General features: G+C 38.3%; 1 protein-coding gene across 4 annotated transcripts in view; it reads left to right on the plus strand.

Annotated features, from left to right (window-relative positions):
• Positions 1-18,484, plus strand: part of LOC128544334 (trinucleotide repeat-containing gene 6A protein-like) — a 38,256-nt gene extending 19,772 nt beyond the window's left edge. For all 4 annotated transcript variants that reach the window (XM_053514337.1, XM_053514340.1, XM_053514338.1 and 1 more), the window contains 17 exons: positions 1,158-1,334; positions 1,531-1,697; positions 2,797-2,874; positions 3,745-3,793; positions 4,521-4,636; positions 5,449-5,580; positions 6,041-6,178; positions 6,411-6,485; positions 7,787-7,982; positions 8,109-8,246; positions 8,697-8,852; positions 9,188-9,328; positions 10,901-11,008; positions 11,608-11,817; positions 12,543-12,610; positions 13,176-13,315; positions 13,402-18,484. In XM_053514337.1, the coding sequence (XP_053370312.1) occupies positions 1,158-1,334; positions 1,531-1,697; positions 2,797-2,874; positions 3,745-3,793; positions 4,521-4,636; positions 5,449-5,580; positions 6,041-6,178; positions 6,411-6,485; positions 7,787-7,982; positions 8,109-8,246; positions 8,697-8,852; positions 9,188-9,328; positions 10,901-11,008; positions 11,608-11,817; positions 12,543-12,610; positions 13,176-13,315; positions 13,402-13,732 (2,420 nt within the window). In that variant the 3' untranslated portion in view covers positions 13,733-18,484. The remainder of the gene's footprint in view (positions 1-1,157; positions 1,335-1,530; positions 1,698-2,796; positions 2,875-3,744; positions 3,794-4,520; positions 4,637-5,448; positions 5,581-6,040; positions 6,179-6,410; positions 6,486-7,786; positions 7,983-8,108; positions 8,247-8,696; positions 8,853-9,187; positions 9,329-10,900; positions 11,009-11,607; positions 11,818-12,542; positions 12,611-13,175; positions 13,316-13,401) is intronic.
• The last annotated feature ends 727 nt before the right edge of the window (positions 18,485-19,211 follow it).

Consider the following 19,211-nt stretch of genomic DNA (forward strand, 5'->3'; position numbering starts at 1 on the left):
CATGCATACTTGCAATGTATTGAAATTTTACAACAGTGTAGAGAATAGTACAATAGTGTAGGAAGAGATGACACACAACTACAGTTGAGTTAGTATAACCAGAGGACCACCTATTTTAAAGACCAGGCTGTATGAGGCTTTTGAGACTATTTCTTATTGTTTAAAAAGAGGATACCTTGGGAGCAGCCCAGCAAACATTATTTAGAGTGTTTCCTATTCATAATGAAAACAGAGCAAGCAACGGTTAAAGAATCAAGTCGAATTAAGTATTTACCAGTGACTAATTTTTTTTTTCCCCAGAAAACTGATTTTAAGGAGCTGAAAAATCATATTAATGACAACTAGGATATTTGAGGGTTGTATTGAGTGATTACATAGTTATAGCATACAGATGGGCTGCAGATTTTGCTATAGCCCTGTGCTTTATTTCCTTTCTCGTTTAACTTAAATTACTCCAATCCTAATGCGAATAATCTGACGCTTCAACTGCTCTGTCAAGCAGTGGGTCGTACATGTGCGTGCGGTGCAGATTTGTACTACAGCTGCGGCTTCTGCTTTGAAAGGTCAGCATGATGCTTCCCTGGGCAGGCTTAGCTGTACTTGGGGAGAAGCAGGTTAAGGTTACAGTCATATGCTAGCAACTTGAGCTGGGGCACACTGAACTGGGCTATTTCTGTCGCTGGAATGCCGGACATGCGCTGAACGGTGAAAGTGCAGGAACCCCAGTGGTCAGATGCAAACTGATCCAATCAGCAGCACTGGAGAGTAAACACTGCTTACATAAGTGTATTTATAATGGGCGGGGGGGAGGAGGTTGTGCAGGTCTGTTGTGCAGGCTGGTGCTGGAAAACAGTGCTGTAAAAAAACAGGATTTATTACTGTTAATTGTATAAAGATCCATGTAATACTTGGGTGCAAGGGTCATATTTTTTTAGTCAGAGATCTGTTGCAAATAAATAAGCATTTGCTTTGTAACTTTACGATAAGTGACGCAGTTCTGTCAATTACCTTTTCAATTCACAATACATGATTTCCAAAATCTGGTCCATTCGGAAGAGAAACAAAAGCACTCGATACTGCAAGATTACAGTCCATGCTTTTATAAAAGCATTGTTTCTTCAAGAACTGTATTTTTGATGTACCACACGTGTGTGTAGGATGGGGAGAGCCGTATTCAGGGCCTCAAAAGGGGGAGTCTTCATCATGGGCGGAGCCTGCGGTGGACATCGGCACGTCTGCGTGGGGAAAGCCAGTGGATTCTGGGGCGAGCTGGGACGATCCGGGAAGAGAGAACACAGGAAATGGGTGGGGCACCCAATCACAGCACAAATCTGGTGAGCCTAAAAAATATCAGTAATATTGATTACTAATAAATACTAATGTAATGTTAGTGGTTTGACGTACAAAGCACCTTTTATTATATGGCTGTTATTTAAACCTTCTTTAAAGGTTTTCATAAAGGGTGTATTTGCTTCTTCTATTGTAAGTTTTTTTTTTTTTTTTTAACCACGTTTTGTGTTCATGCTGCAGGACCGAAGCCTGTGCAGAATACCTGGGATGGTGAGATGGCCATGCCTGCTCCCTCTAACTGGGGGGAGGAAGAGGAGGAGGTGGAGATCGGCATGTGGAATAATAACACGCCACAGGAAGTGAATCAGTCAGGAAACTGGTCCTATTCGAAAAAGGTCCCTCCTAAGGTAACTGCATAAAGTGGTGTGCCTGACATTTGTGTTTAATAGCTCGTACTTTGCTCAAAAGTACCTTATTTCATATTCAGTTTTAATTCATGTATAAAAAGTCAGTTAACCCTCCTAGTAAAAGTTAGCATCTTGGTAATCATAAAAAGCTACTTATAAAATGTATAAAAGATTTAAGGTGAATCCCAATTCTACCCCTTACCCCTACACTTAGCCCTACCCCTCCGTTTGGCGCGTTCACGTGAAGGGGTAGGGGTGTCTCATTTCTCTTTTGGTTGGAGGGGTAGGGCTAAGGGGAAGGGCCAGATAGCCCTCGAAACGAAGATTTTTCGGGACCTCACTTCAAACGAAGGGCTAACGAAATTTTCAAGATGGCCGCTCACTCGAGCAAGCAGACCCGTAAATTTAACGATTTTTTGCCATTAATAAGGATTTTTATGACAAGTTTTTATTATATGTATATTAATTTTAGTCTTGTGTTTGTGTTTATGGTGATGTTTTGTAAAAAAACGTTTACAAAAAAACCGCTAAAGTTTGCTAGCGGATAGCGCCGATTGCGCAATATTACAAAAATATATTTTTATGTCATACACTTTACTACATGCTACAAACAAATATGAAAGTTTAGTAGCACGGCAGTTTGCCGAGCTTTTGGTAACGCTATGATTGTTTTGCTTACGGCCATACTGTATGTGTACATGTAAATGAACGGATACGTATGATGACGTATAACAGTGTTGTAGTGGTGTCCCATTTCTTAGGGGAAATATTTTAACCCTTCCCCTTTCCACTTCGTTTTAAGGGACAAGGGGAAGGGGCGAGGGGTAGGGGAAGGGGTAGGGGAAGGGGTAAGGGGTAGAATTGGGATTGGGCTTTAATGTCCAAGCTGAGCATTGCGGTGGACCTATAGAGAAAATTAGGTTGAACTTGTCCCAAACCTACTATTCAATATAAAGACTAATGTTTTGCACGGTTATTTGTGTGTATAAAAAGGAGATGCAACTTAAATTAACTGAATAGTGTGTGCATATGAAGTACCTATTTATGTGTTGATCCGTTTGTACGTTATTTATACTCCTTTTTAATCTTTTTCTTCCAGATGAACAAAGGCCCTGGGAAACCTGACGATCCCTGGATGAACCAGTTTGTGAAGCAGTTCAACAGCATGAATTTCCCAGTAAGTATGTTTTCTTTTAAAATGGTTGTAAATCATTTTAAAGATTGTAAAGTCTCACATACCAGATCCTGAACTTTCCGGCAGTGCTTGCTGGTTTTCTGCCTCACACTTTTTTTGCTCAGCGTGTTCAGACACCGTGAAAGCTGGGAAATGACGTACCACATGTGTAATGAAAACGCATTAAGTATCATCAGTAGCATAGATGATTAGCCTTTTGGCTGTTATGGTTTAGCGCTTCAAGTAATGACTGTGTTTATAGTAATAGTAGCTTAAAGGTAAAAGCAGGCAATTATAGCAGATAAGTTTTGTGGTGCCAGGGGTCATCCATCGCTCTGTGTCCTTTCTTATTTACCAGATTCTCACACTCTTTACAGAGTGACCCATTCCCCCCCCACCCCCCCCTCACTAGCACACATGTTTTTTTTTTCACCTCTGATGCTTGTGGCTGTTTTTGGCAGAGTGTGAAATGCTCCCACACAGGTTTTTGCACATAAAGGTGTTGCCATTTTGCTATTGTTCATTTCATTTCAGTAAGCCTAATGTCTACATGTCAGCATTCAGAGTCAGGGTAAAAAAAAAAAAAAACATACACTAAATTTCATCACCAACTAATCATTGGCAAATAATTTCGTCATCGATTATGTTGATTATTCTTGGCACCCTTTGTTCGTTCAAGAAATGAAAGATTTTCTTGGCCTTTTGCTTAGCCGAGACATTTAAGGCAGGTTGCGCCGACATGGTAAAATATACGGTGCTTAATAGAGAACATTGCAAATTTGACAACTTTTTCATCAATATAATTTCTTTCTTCTGTTTTTTGTAAATAACATGATCTAATTCGTTTTGTCTTTTCGTGTATGCTATTTACAGAGAGATTCTGAAGATGCCCTAAAGAGCAATAAGATGGACATGTCTGCAGGTATGTTAGAATTACAAAAATGTTTTTTTTTGTTTAACCTAATTGGAAATAATCTCTTCAACATGAACATAATGAAAATTTCATTGTAAAAACAAAATTGTAAAAGTTTCTATTCCTTAAATAAGATTCTGTGTGCCCTGTGTTAGTCTTTTAAAACAAATGTATTCATGAGTTGTAGAGCATATTATGTATCTCTTCCTAGCACGAATAAAACAATAAACCTAATTTCACTTGTATACTGATAGTTATGTAGCCAATATATAAGTAAAATAAATTAAACCAAGGTCCAAAAATGAAGGGTACAAGATATTAACAGCAAAAAAAGGCATTGTGACTTGCCATTTTAAAAGCTTTTATGTATGATTGTGGCAAGATGTTGATCCCTAGACTAGTGTCTAGGGGTACACAACGAAAGCTCAGCTGCAGACTTGACTTTGACACTACTTACGCTGGGCTGAGTGGTCCAAAAGGCGTTTATTTATGCATCATTTATGTCTTTATAAATGGGCCAGAGTAACGTTTTATTCTTTTATAAAATGCAACGAATACTTGTTTAGAAATACAGGGTACAGCATATGCAATAAAAGTAAATGATTGACATGACAATTGATTTAAATGAGCATTTAGCTCACTTATATAGCTGTAGCTGCAATATTTGTGTTATCAGAACGCATCCCTTTTTGCAGCAGTCACATTGTTTAAGCAGACGTTTTCTTTTCATCTGTAGGAATGATGGATAAGAGGATGGATGTGGATAAACACAGTGTTAACATGCCGCCAGTCTCGCGTCACCCCATTCACAAAGATCCACCGCCCATCGATCGCAATTCGTACATGGAGAAGGTCAGTGAGCTTTTAAATTCAAAACACTGTGTCCTTTTTCCTCTGCTTCTCCGACCAGCTTACTGCGCTCTGTAGCACCCTCTGCTGTAGGTCATGAGCTTTACCATAATGTGTCCTGCTGCTAGATCTTCAGTCCTATTCAGGACTGATTAGCGTTTACATTTCTGGGATTTTTATGGCGTTGCGTTTTTGTCCTACACTGTGTTAAGTTAATTGACAGGTTGGGTATATGATAGAAAGCAGCTATTAGGGTCATTAAAGTTTTAGTAATATGATACATACCACATTGTTTAATCTACATTTTCATTTGGACGTTTCAACCCAGTGCAACAGTTCCGAACAGATTTAGTGTGTAAGGCAGCTTAAAAGGCATTTTGGCTAAAAATAAAAGTAGGAAGTTAAATACTTTTAGAAACATTTGGGATAATTTATTAATGAATAGACCGTTTTTTTTTTCAACACTAATATATCAGCACCACCAGCTTGGCACTAACTTTCCGCTTTTTCTTCTTTGTTGCCGCTTTCCTCTCTTGGCTTTTTCCCCTCTCTTTGCCTTTGTCTTTATCTGTGTTTGTCTTCAGCTCTCACTGCCCTACGATAACAGTGTAGTGGAAGAGCAACAAAATGCACAAAGCTTGAGCTTTCCCCCCTCTAACCCTACTCCAGGCAGGCAGGTGAGTCGCCGCCTACGCTCAGGCTGAAGTGTGGGAGTTCTGACCATCGGCTGGTCTGAGAGAGAGAGTTCATGGCATGTGTGTTTTTCTTATAATTTTTTTTACATTTGATAGCTGTTTACTTCTTATGTTTTGCAGAATATTAACATGTACGGCGGTGGAAATGCAGCAGCACAAGGCCGAAACTCCCAGCAGCCTCCAGCACAACCTATGAACTCGACTCAGTCCAATTTACGCAACCAAGTGCCTCCTCCACTGCTCCCCTCTCAGGTTTGTAAAGCATCTGTCATGTGGTATCGTCTTGTCAGGAGCAAACGCAGCACTGGTGTTTGGAAATATTGTGAACGCAATATTCATGAACCACTTAAGTTGGTTTGCACCCTTTTGGTACAGCCAGATATTGCAATTATTATTATTTTTTTTAACAATGCTGCTGTGTCCAGCACAGCAAACACTCTCATGACACTACTGTGTCTGTGTTCCTGCTGCTTTGGAATGGTCCACAACATGGGTCACCGGTTGTCCCTGCCTATTAATAGATAGAAGGGGCCTATTAACAGCAAGCAGTATGTGTACAGCTATAAAGTGACCTGTGTGGTCTTACAACAGCCTTGTAGCTGATTTTAATTCAAATTAATGGAAACTTGTATCACTTGCTCTCAATTTACCCCCCCCCCCCCATTAAAATTTTCTATTTACTTGCTCACCCACCCCCACCTTATTTCTTCAGGTCCCTCCTTCGCTGTTGAAGTATCCACCCAATAATGCAGGTCTGAATACAATTTTTGGCCCTCAGCAGATGGCTATGCTCAATCAGCTTTCCCAACTCAACCAGCTCTCTCAGCTCAATCAAATAAATCAGCTGCAGGTAAACAAACCCTTTTAAAACACTTTCCTTTTAAGCATTTTGTTTGAGGACAATCTTTTTAGTGGAGTGTAAACTAAGAGTTAAGATTAAATAATTAGTTTAAAGAAATTGAGTAGCTGGTAGTTTAATATGCTCATATTATATAGTAGATAATAAAACGTTGGTAAAGATATTGTATATATCCGTGGTGTTCATTCTCCTGAGCTCAACTCGTCTCTTCTGCACGTTGCAGCGTCTTCTCATTCAGCAGAAAGCTCAGAATCAGAGAGTCATGACTGGCAACAACCGCCAAACCCAAGAACAGCAGGTGAGACACTGTGATTCCACATTGACTCCTCAGTCAGTAATTAAACTTTAGAAAAACTTTTAATTTTATTAAAGATTAGGGTGCTTTTACTTCACAGTAGCCAGGTAGCATGACCATGTTTCCTTATAGCTTTTGAAAAATGTAGGGACTAATTTTCATTTTGTGCAACATCAAAAAAATTAAAAATATCTAAAATGATCCATGACATTCCTGTTTTTATAGGTTTGAGATTTTATTATACAAATGGTAAAATATTTGTCAGGTGCTGTTTGTTCCTTCTGTGCCAACACATGCATATGAAAATTTGACCTGTGTTTTTGTTTGTTGATGTATTGAATGGAAGTTGTACTACCCAGAATAATTCCTGAATTAAGATGCCAAAATGAAGTGTGTAAAATGCATTTATTTCAGCATTTATGCATTTATTACTAAAATGGAAAAGAGTTTAGCTTTAGGTTATATTTTATTAGATTAGATTTACTTTATTCAACTTTGACAATGTGTAAAGTGCAAAAATATTAAATATTTTAGAAAAATTACAAATTCAGATAAGATTCAATAAGGCTATGGCGTTTCTATGTACAGCATGAGCTGTATTTATTATAAAGGGGATTTATGTGCCAATCTATGTACAAACAGTGATGCGCAGTGGTGAAGCCATGTTAAGAAGATAACATGCTAAACAGAGTATACATATATAAATGTCTGGATATTACAGTATATTAATAATAAATATGAATTAAATATAATAGGTTTTATGGGTGGTAGAAAGTTGCGTGGTGATTAAGTAGTGCAGTATCAGTATAGAGATGGTGCAGTAAGGAACTGGTTTTTAAGCCTCAATCAGATGTTAAATATGGAAAGAACCGAGAAAGGGGAGCTGTTTTTCAGTGCACTTGTACAAGTACTGAGGCACCTGTAATTCCTGCTTAGTGGGATTAAGGTAAATGGTTTATCAACAGGGTGAGAGACATCTTTGAGGATGCGTTTACTCTCTCTAAGCAGGGTTTTTTTGGTACGAGCAGTGAGGTGCAGTTACTGAAGATGACCTTAGTAATACAGCAGTAAAAATGATTTGCAGTGGTTTGAGTAAATTGGTTGGCTTACTTTTCCCATGGCTAATTCTGATTTGTACATAAACCAGTCCAGGGCAATCCTCATCTACAGTATAGTCTAGTCTTTATTTTAGTCGGGAGAAACCTCTTTGCTAACATCACTTGATATTTATTTTGCACTCAAAGTTACTGAAGTCACAAATAAAGCTCAACGGAGCTTTAACTATTCATGATGTTTTCTCGCAGGTCCGTGGTTTTTCTGCAGGTGCCATGGTCCCGCCTCCCCGTCATGTGGATCCTCCTCTAATAAAGCAACACTCCCCACCACAGCCTGCAACACTGCACCAGCCCAAACCCTACATAGACAACTTCATTGGCCTGAACACATCTGACCTGCACAAAGAACAACACGCACTCAACTCTTTCACCAACTTTCCTTTAGGTGGGTGACCCTGTGCAGACAAGCAGCCTGTTTTTAAAGCAATGGCTATAGCAGTGTTACACACTATGCGATTTTACACATGCCCCAACCCTCTCTCTCTCTGTCTCTCTCTCTCTCTCTCCATAGGCTTGGCCTCAAACTTGAATGTGAACAATTCTGATATTGGTAGTGTTGGGTTTAAAGAGCCACAGTCCCGTCTCAAGAAGTGGACCGCCATGGATGTTTCCATTAACTCGCCACTCGATCAAAACCCCAGCAAACCTGGTGAGTTGAAATGCTCAGCTTTGATGGTATCTGTTTCAGAAATAGTAATTATTTAGTTCTGAATCATGCATGCTCTGGGTAGCTGGAGGTCAGTTCACACGTCATATTTTTGGATGAAAAAAAAAGAAATAAAGTTGAGAAATAACAGCGAATAGTATTTATTTATTTTTCCCCTTTTAAATGAGCTAATCTCATTGCGGCTGGTTTAACTTGGAATTGCCACATTTGACCTTGTGGTTTTCTTAAACAAAATACTGCATGCTTTTGTGCTGAAAAAAAGTCCCAAATGAATTTAATAACTCTAGTTTATTTTGAGAACCAATACACGGATTGTACAGAAAAACAAAACACTACCAGGATTTTAAGCCAGACACCGTGCGCAGATGCTTAGAATAACACAGGCATGACACAGTCAGTATTAAGCATTAATAATTATATTGTGTTCCACAGGTGCTATGTCCTCTTTGAGGATTGACGACCCTCCCTTTGGTCCGTACGACTTTATAAACTCCAGTAATTCTCCCATCAGCCCCCCTGGTTCAGTGGGGGATGGCTGGCCCACCCGTGCCAAATCACCTCATGCGTCCTCTGTCAACTGGCCACCAGGTTTGGAGGCCATCTTGTTGTGGCTATTATATTCATATATTTATTTAACTAAGCTTTATTACTTGACTTGCATCTGTCCATGCATGAATAAATTTTTAGACTAAATGTAACAGTACAGTCAGATCTATATGATAATTTACAGGTCCACTTGCAGTGCTAACATGCTTACTCTTGATATAGCAAGATGGATGGACAAAAAAAAATGTCTATCTAAAATGTGTTAGGGGTGGATATATGGTTGAATAAATGTATACATTTCCTGGTAGCTTCAACAATGAGGTTTAAAGCAATGACTATTCAATTTACAATGTTGTATGTGAATGTATGTTTTGCAGAGTTTCGTCCCGGTGAGCCATGGAAAGGTTACCCGAACATCGACCCTGAGACTGACCCGTTCGTCACTCCTGGCAGTGTGATTAACAACCTCTCTATTAACACAGTGCGGGATGTTGATCACCTCAGGGACAGGAACAATGGTAAGGACCAACAAAATGCCAAATGCAGTCATGTGTGATAAACTGCCTTCCCTTTTTAAAACTCGAAAGCTAAGACTTTAATATGGGAAGTCCTCTTATAGTTTGATTGTTAAATTTATTGAGTTGTTTAATGCTGCAAGCAGATCCGTTACAAATATTGCATGCTTAGCTAGTAGAATTAATTAGACTGGTAGAGGTGGAACAACTATAGGGGATTCTTTCCTTCAAAAGTGTTTTAGTTCATCAATATTTCTTTGAATTTTTTTGCCAGGGCAAACTTCGTTTTTGTATAGTCTCGCTTTTCCAAAGCACAATTGTCTTCTGTTAAACCAGTTGAATTTCAGCTTCAGGTTACTGCTGCCCAGAGTTTAGCAAAAATTTTTTGAAGTGAGTGAGTCAAGTTTAGGCTCAGAGGCAACATACAGCAAACATGATCCACCCTCTGCTGTGCTTTTTAATGTTTATCTGCAGTAGCATCTTCTTTTATACATAGTGTTGTGAAATTCACCCTAGATCATTTTCTGTTGTCATCTTCTAGACGGAATTTGTTTTAAAAATCAAATAATTTTCACCTATTTGAGCACTACATTTTTTTTATATTACATTTTTTAACATACCCAGTTAAAAAAGGAATATTATTCAATTTCCTTTATTTATACAAACTGTGTGTAGTGTGAGATGACGTTTAAGTCTCTAAGGGCTTTTGTAGCCTTTTTTTTTCTTTTTCTTTAGCTTCTGCATACAAGATTCTATGAACATTTTGTCCGGGACTAATGTTGTGAACACAACTATGACAAACAGTACATATTTGAGGGCCGTTTATGTCAAACTCAGACTATTGAAGAAAGACAACAGTTATTAGAGTAAAAACTCCCCCTTTCCCTAATCCCTTCTTACACTAATGCACTTATTCCAGCTATTACTAGTGTGTGGATGCCATAAGTAGTAAGTGGTTCTCAGTCATGGAGCAATGATCAAACTGCATGCTTCAGGTTTGAACGCCGATCTTCCTCAATAGCGCACCCGTGTCTTGTACTGCCCATGAATGGGGGGGAATTCCAGTCGAGGTTCCCCACTGTAGTCCTATGAACATTTAGTGACTAAAATGCCTGTTCCTAGCTTGCTATTCAGTCACTGAATGTTCACAGAAACGACTACAGTGGGGCAGGCTATTTAAAAAGTTTGCACCATTCAGATGTTTAACCGAGTTTAAAAGTCTAGTCACTGAACTGTGCTTAAGGTTTTGTGACTGTTTTACGTCTTCGTTTTTGAAAAATTTCATTATAGGTCCTGGTTTGACTTGAACGTCCTTCATACAAATCACAAGACCTCAGAAATCCAACTTCTCTCACTTGTAATGCTTGACATTAAATATAATTTAGAAATATTATGAGTTAAGAGGTTGACATTCTTGGTCTTAAAGTGGATTGTGAACATTTGCATATTTAGTGTTTATAAGAGCAAGAATACGAGCGTGTTTTGAATGAAGATCAAAATTTCTAAGTGATTATTAACTATTCACAGACTTGCTTGTGGATGTTCATCCTTAACACATTTTCTATCTATGCACAGGGCCATCCTCATCACTAAACACCACGCTGCCTTCCAACAGTGCCTGGACATCCATTCGTGCCTCCAACCACAGTAGTTCCCTCAGCAGTACAGCACAAAGCACTTCAGGTACACAAAAAGTTGCAGTTTTGATTTAAATAAGCAAAGGATTAAAAGTCTTTTTTTTTTGCCTGTAAACAGATTAGTTGTATTTTATTGCTGAATGTCAATGATAGACCCATCCATGATGGCATTTGTGGTGTTTCTTTTAAATACCATTTTATTGACAAGTATCACAGCTCCACCTAGTGGTTCTTCCATTTCTTGCTGGTTATTATCAAGGTATTACACTGTTGGTGATATGTTTTTGCTTGCCGCAGTGATGCTAGTTTAATGGTTAAACTTTGCTTGATTTAATAAAATTAGGAAACTAGTAGGCAGCACTGCGGCTAATGTGAACATTTATGCATTTTATATCTAAAGAGCTAGAGAAGGGTGTTTTGTGGTCTTGAAAATGTATATTAAAAACATGCACGCTGGGTTTTTATTAGTCTTACACACCGTATTAACCCTTTAATCGTCAGTTTACAGGTTAAAAAATTAGTTTATTTTTATTTCAAAAGGCACAATAAAATGAATGTATAAAGATTTTTTTTGTTAGACGTTTCAGTCGTTTGTTAGACGTGTTAGTGTAATGAATGCATTTTTTCTGTCTCTGTTTCTTGCAGCCAGAAGCAGTGACTCTAAATGGTCTCCTGGTTCAGTGTCTAACTCTTCTTTAGCTCATGAGCTGTGGAAGGTTCCTCTGTCATCTAAAGGCGTCTCGGCTCCGTCCCGTCCCCCACCAGGCCTCTCAGGCCCGAAACAGCCCTCCTCCTGGGGCAATAGTACAATGAGACTTGGTGCCTGGAGCAGCTCTGAACCCAGATACACCCCGGGTTAGTGGAAAAAACACAAAGACGTCATGCTTGATGCTTAAATAAAATATTCACACATTTGTCGTTTAGAAACAGATCAGATATTTGCGATGCCCAACATCTTAAGTCTAAACAAACATGTTTTTAAATTTTGCACTGTCAATTTTGGCTTTCTAAATAAGTGCAGCCATGAAACTGCAAGAAGATCCGACAAGAAGACAAAACTCCGACAAGAAGACAAAACTCCTTTTGTCTTCTTGTCGGGTATATTATTTGTATTAAATGTGTAATCAGCGATACATGAGTATCATGCAAGTCAAAACTCAGTTTTTTTTTGTTTTACATTATAATTTTTACTATTGATTAATCCTCAGTGGTTTTCCGATGTAACCTGACCTAAATACTGCCATTCTGAGCACCATGATAAAATACATTTTAACAAATAAATGTAGTATAAATAAAACCATAAGCTAAAATAAATTATAAAATATTAGTTGGCATTTTTTTTTGGACATCATTAAGACAAGTTCAGTATGTGGGGTTTTCTTGGAAATATTCTTTGAAATATATACTTTTTTAACATTTATATTTTTTTTTATCACTTTGCTTAAAGAGTTGGCCATGTTAAATTATTAATGATAATTATTAAACTATTAAATAATTATGTGGATATTGTAGAATACACTGGTTAAAGGCTTTTTTCCTAAACGGCACATTAAAGATTTGTAAATGTTTTTGTTTCACAGGCTCCAGTTGGGGTGAAAGCAGCTCAGGGAGAACCAACTGGCTCGTTCTCAAAAATCTCACACCTCAGGTGAGTCTTATAAATGTCACCAGTATGCTGGAATAAGGGGGTTTGCAGAAATAGGAAGATAAACAAATGCAAAAAAACGTGTGATTTTAGAGAACTAAAATCTCTTCAATTACTGATTAAGTCTGACATTATTCTTCTTATATGATGTTGAACATCCATGAAAAGATTTTTAGCAACACCCAAATAAATATTTTCTTGTGGAAATACAAAAAAAAGTTTGCAGTGTCCTCCATGCTAGTCCCTTTACAACGCGCTGCAATAAAAACAATGCATTCAAAGAAACATTTGCAGCCGGTGCTGTCACCACTATTAATATAGGAATTTAATTGACTGCTTCGGTTTGATTTAGATTTGGCAGCACTGGAGAACAATTGATATCCGACACACATCATGATGTCCCTGTGAAAGCTTGTGCTTAATGTGATCGCTTCCACCCTGTGATGCGTGTTCTACGACACCATTAAATTTTAAGCAGAAGAAAATAGCGAATAAAAATGTGTCCTGTGACTGTCAGTGCTGTGTGTGCACGCATGCATTTGTTCTGATCCATGTGCACACGTTGCAGATCGATGGCTCCACCCTGCGTACTCTGTGCATGCAGCATGGTCCACTCATCACATTCCACCTGAATCTGCCACATGGAAATGCTCTCGTCTGCTACAGCTCAAAGGAGGAGGCAGCCAAGGCTCAGAAATCACTGCACACGTAAGTAAAGCCTAGTTTTTCATTTATTTAATTTTTCTGTTTGCTGCTCAGGTGTAGCGTGACTCGCTTTTTTGATTTTATTTCAGGTGTGTGTTGGGGAACACTACTATTCTGGCTGACTTTGCAAGTGAGGAGGAGATAAATCGTTTTTTTGCACAAGGCCAGTCGATGTGCGTGTCCGCGGGCTGGCAGGCGCTAGCGTCCTCTCAGAGCCGACTCTCATCAGATGCCTTTTCTAGCGGCAGCGGTGGGGGCGAGCTGCACTCGTCCTCCTCACTGTGGGGGGCACCGAGCTATTCCAGCAGCCTGTGGGGATCCAGCGCCTGCCATGAGGGGGGCAATCTGCTCAGCAACCCCTCACCCATCGGCTCCTTCCTGCCGGTGGATCACATGACAGGAAGTGGTGACTCCATGTAATGCATCAAAACACAACACAAAAAAAACCCTGTGACCTCAGCGCGGCATAGCTCATCCGAATCATGACTATATAGATTCTTTATGGAGAAAAAAAAACAAATCTAAAGGCACTAGTTTCTTCACTTACAAGCGTAATAATATTAATCATAATAAGGCGGGGTCAACCTGTGGAAGTAAGTTACGACTTTTTGTTTTTGATTTATTTTTTTTGTTAGTTTTTTTTTCCTCTGCACATATGTCCACTTTGTTTTAGCCCAAAAACAAAAACATATCAGTGTGAATACTTGAATCATGCAGGCCAATACGATAATGTGAAAGGATGCGTTTTAAACCTTCCAGGTCGTGCTCTTCATGCAGACATACAGGAAAAACAAAATCTTTCAGCTTATTCATGTTTATTTGAATTCCAGTTCTTTTATTTTTTTTTTATGTATGTTTGTTTGCTGACAATGTTTGAGCTTTTTTTTTTTTTTTTTAACTTTGCACTGAATGTGGTTTTTCTCAGTATATAACTCTGCAATATCGAGGGAGCCGACAGTTCCAGTGTAGATGTTTACTCAAGGATGTTCTTAAAATGCGTATGTGTGTGATTGCGTGTTTGTGTGCGTGTATGTGTGTGTGCGCGCGCGCGTGCATGTGTGTGTGCGCTCTACTATGCCTTGACGTACGCCTACCTTATCGTGGTATTGTGGAGTCTGAGATCAAGATAAGATGCTGACCTTTAGGATTACCTGATGGTGATATTACACGTTAAATGAGTATTGCACCGATTTATCTTTCTTTTTTTTTGTGTGTGTGTTTTAAAAGAAAACTAAAGAATTTAGCATTCTGCAGTCTAAAGAAACTGTAGCCACAGCTGTGACTCACTCAAAAAAACAGCACTTTGAAGATAGGCTTTCGATTACTTTGGTCTTTTTTGGAGGTGCCACATTGGGCTCCTCTTGTTTACAGACTTTTGAGGGGGGAAACGTACGCTCATTCTTCCTTCATTTTAAATGAAAAACAACAAAAAAATGCACAAAAACCTTTAAAAAGTATAAAATAAGGAAAATACCTAAAAAAAAATTAAATAAAAAATTTAATGAAAAAAAGTAAAAAAAAAAAAAAAAAAAAAATTAATAAATACAGAAACCGTTGTGGATGAAGACGATGCGGTGTATCTCTGGGAAATACTGATCAGTGTTCGGCCATGCCGTCGGTTATTCGATGTATTCCTGTCGTCTGCTCAATAACCAGCATGGTTCTCAGGAAATATAGCCAGTTTTCCCCCCCTCTCTGATAATACAAATAAAAAACTCCTAATTGTAGGAAAAATCAACTTTTAGCACTGAAACGACTACTTGGAGCCGAGTGCGTTTATTTCTCTGCCAAATACCTGCTTTAAGCTGGAGACATTCTACACACCGCGCTCATCAACTGCCCCACTCACTTCCTCTCTTTAATTCTTCTTCTTTTTCTATTCTTCTTCGATTTTTACCCAGTATCCTTATTACCTTTTTAAAGTGTTCGGTCTCTATCTGTTTTTCATCTCTCTACTTTTTCTTGTTCTTGTTTTACTCCTCATGTGTTTCATACTTTCTAATTTTTCCTGCACCTTTGACCAGACTTCCCCAAACATTTCTTCTTCTTTTTTTGTTCTTTTTCTCTTTGAAGTGTGTGTCTGAGTGCGGTTTAAAAGGAAAGAAAAAGCAGAAACTATGCATTTCCTGTAGCTCTGTGACGGAATCGCTTTTTCTTTTTTTAAGCTGAAGTTTTCCCAAAAGGCTTTTTTTTTTCTTTCTTCAAAAGCTGACTGTAAATTAGCCTTTATTTTTTTCCGTCATTGCCACAGATGGCAGTGTTTAACTTTTAATCATCATCATCTACATTTCATTAAACGTATAACTATTATTATTTTTCCCCCCGAAGATGATGCAACACCATGGCTTTTTAACTGTTTACAAATCGAGTATGATTGTAACATGTACAGGTCTCTGAAGTTCTTTTACCATATGGATCAATCTGGCTGCTCGTGTCATTACTATTTTCATTATTATTATTATTATTATTATTGTGTTTTTCCTTTGGTTTCTCAGCGCTGGTGTGTCTGTGTGTGAACAGCTGGAGCCTCTGATTGCGCCCTCAGAGGGGAATGTAACCTAAACACACGCGTTAGTCATGTACATAACCATATACCGCATTGTTGATGCACAGAGATGTCAGCATTAGGCGAAGCCATGGACCTTAATGTGTGTGTAAGCTGTTTATGCTCCCTATTTTGTGTGTGTGAGAGAGTGAGAGAGATCCATGTTTAAACCCATGAGTATTAGCCTTTATTTTGCGACTTTATGCTGCGTGTGCCAGTATTGAACCGTTTTAATAACCGCTTTACCAAATCAACTTTAATCAAAAGCTTCTTCCCTGTACGATTCCACATTTCCATTATTTAAAAAAAAAAAACTTAAAAAAAAAAACTTAAAAAAAAAATTCTAAAATGCCTTGCAATTGCACTTGGTGTGTACAGTCACTGATTTAAAGTGTTTGTCCACACAGAGTGTACGCTGTAGAGACTAAGAGGAGGGTTATACTCTGTGTGTGTGTGTCTATTACACTCTAACTGTACCCCACCATATACATACTTTTACTTTTATCTTGCTCATCAACTGTGTGTCCAGTCTCTGGAGACACGGTCTCCCTTTACACACACCCTTCTTTGATGTGTTGTGCTGCAAAGCAATGTCCATTACACCTCCCCCAAAAGTGTCCATGACTACAGTACTCTTTAGTGTCTTGTAAATCCTTAAATGTTTGCTGTGTGTGTGTGGAAAATGTTTAATACCACCACACATCTACCTAGGGAGGACATTTCTGTGTTTTTTTTTTTTTTTTTCTCCTTACAATCATGCAGACTTAATGCTTGAGTGTTGGTGCTGGTTTGATCAGGTTGTGCATGTTTGTTCGCATCATCGCTGTGACCGATTTGTGTTTTTTATTTTTTTATTTTTTTTGCTCTGTCCGTCAGACTCAGTGTTAGTTCCATGTCACGTGTACATTTCAACACGTGCTTTGTTTCGTGGCTTCTCTCCGCGTCGTCTTCACCGTCCGTATGAATGGAACAGTTATGGATCCTACACACACTACCTTTAATGCGTAGTGTACTTTTGTGTGTTACAGCAGTCTCCGTTACACTCATTACACTCTAACTACATGCGTCCATTACTACACTGCTGTTTATCCATCTAGTGTGTGTGTGTGTGTGTGTGTGTGTGTGTGTGTGTGTGTGTGTGTGTGTGTGTGTGTGTGAAGAAAAATCCTCTCTGAGCTTTATCAATGGTTCTGAGTTGCGCTCGTTTTCCCCCAACAACTTGCTGACTGAAATAGAAGACGGGGGAGTTGATGCTTTAGCCACTGAGTTTCTCTCATTTTCATTTTTGTCCTCATATATATGTTGTGTTTGTGTAAACAAAGAAAAAAAAAGTTCTGTAATCCACTGTCATGCCAAATCTAGGGAGGGAGTACAGGAGGAAAGGAATTACTCTTTAAAAGCTGGAAAATGTATGCGTGTTTTATGCTAACTGGATGGCAACGTACAATCCCCATAATGCATAATGGCAGCCGGGTATAAGAGGGGTGGGAAGGGGTGTAATCTGGCATTGACATTCTACTTTTGTACTGAATTATTTGTTTCTAATCGATCCTGTGAGCGAATCATCGCAGTGTGTGCTGTTTTATTTTTATGTCGTGTTGTTTTTTTTTCTTCTTTTTTTAAATCGTTCCTACTGTTTGCAATTTCGACTTTAAACTGTGAGCGTCTCGCCGTCGGTTGTCGTTGTTCCGATTCTCGATTGACAAAACCCTAAAAGCTTTAAAAAAAAATAAATAAAATAAACCAGCACAAAGAGGCAGAACGAGAAACACTTCCACCCTGGAGAACATTCGGAGAACGTCTATGCAGCGAAGGACGAGGCTTCCATTAGAATTAATCTGTGTTTATGCTTAATAAAAAAAAAATTATAAAAATAAAAAATAGTCCCAAGTGGAATTTTTTTTTAAAGCTAATAATAAAATAATCTTTTAAACGCACGTGCCATGACTGACATCCCTTTTTTTCCTTGTGATTTCTTTTTCAAAAATAAAGCGGGCCAGTTGTAGCAGACTTTGGAGCATTATTCATGTTAGATATTAATTCAGTGACTTCATGACACTCCTCAGCAGTGGAAATATACATGAAAAAAAGTTTTTAAACTGAAAATACACCATTCTGGTTTTATGCTCACACAATGCGCGCATCCTCGATATGCACACTGCTTCGCTAGGACTGTTTTTGAAAAATACAAAGATAAAAAAAAAAAGCTGAAATGACGATTGAGCAGGAGGTCTCCTCAGCATTCCTGCTGTCGTCTTTCGCATCAATGTGTTTAGCTTGGGGGAAACTGCACTTTTTGAAGGACAATCCTTATTTGTAACGGTCATTGTTAACAATATTTAGTCAAAGAATAATAACGAGAACACAAGGTAGAAATTCTTGTAGTCATGAATGTTTCCTCTAACGCTGTTTTTAATTTTCATTTTTGTTGCTTGGTTTTCAATTTTAGTGCCCGATTTAAGTGGAATAAAGCCGTAGAGTAGGTTTTTAGCTCTTTATTTTTAGTTGTTGCCTCTACTTGTAGACTGATTTAACTGTTTGTAACGTTCTGATCTTAATATCAGAATACAAAGCTGTATAAACCTGGGTGCAACCCGCAATAAATAAATAAAAAGTCTAATGTTGAATGGTGTCTCTCTTTTTTTTCTTTCCACATTCCACATTTTTTTTTGGCTTTGAATGTTAAAAGTATTTATCAAATTTAAATCCAAATCCAAAACGTGCATGCATGCAACCAGCTAAAGTTTTTGTTAGCTTTCAAGTGCAAGGTTAAGGCTAGTCATATACAATATATTTCTGGTTTGTAGCTAACTAGGTTAATTCCAGCATTTTCCAGCACATCCCACAGATACTTGATTGGATTGAGATCTGGAAAGTTTGGAGGCCAAGTCATCACCTCAAGCTTGTACACAAGAAACTTTAAAATTAATTTTTCACACTTTCAAATTCAGCTGCCTTTCCCCTAATTATAGAAGTTAGTTTTTTCAGTGTCATACGAGATCATCCTACTGGCCTGCAGGAGTCCAAAATCAATTAACAGTCATGTGAGTATATACCTAAAATACAAGGTTGTTAGGTAATGTACCTTCACTTTCAAAAATCTCAGATATAGACAACAATCACATACACTGAAAGAAGTACTTTCTTTACTAAACATTTAATCCAAGTTTCTGGAATGTCGGAGCACCAGCGATTTATTTTGACTAGTGTGATGTAGGTTCTCATCAGTCATTTGGATTGTAATAATTTAAATCTTATACAATGAAACCTTGGATTACAAGCATAATTACTTTCGGTAGTGGCCTTGTATTTCAAAACACTCGTAAACCAAATTGAATTTCCCCATATGAAATA

Source organism: Clarias gariepinus, chromosome 16, assembly GCF_024256425.1.
Source record: "Clarias gariepinus isolate MV-2021 ecotype Netherlands chromosome 16, CGAR_prim_01v2, whole genome shotgun sequence".
In the NCBI taxonomy this organism is placed as follows: domain Eukaryota; kingdom Metazoa; phylum Chordata; class Actinopteri; order Siluriformes; family Clariidae; genus Clarias; species Clarias gariepinus.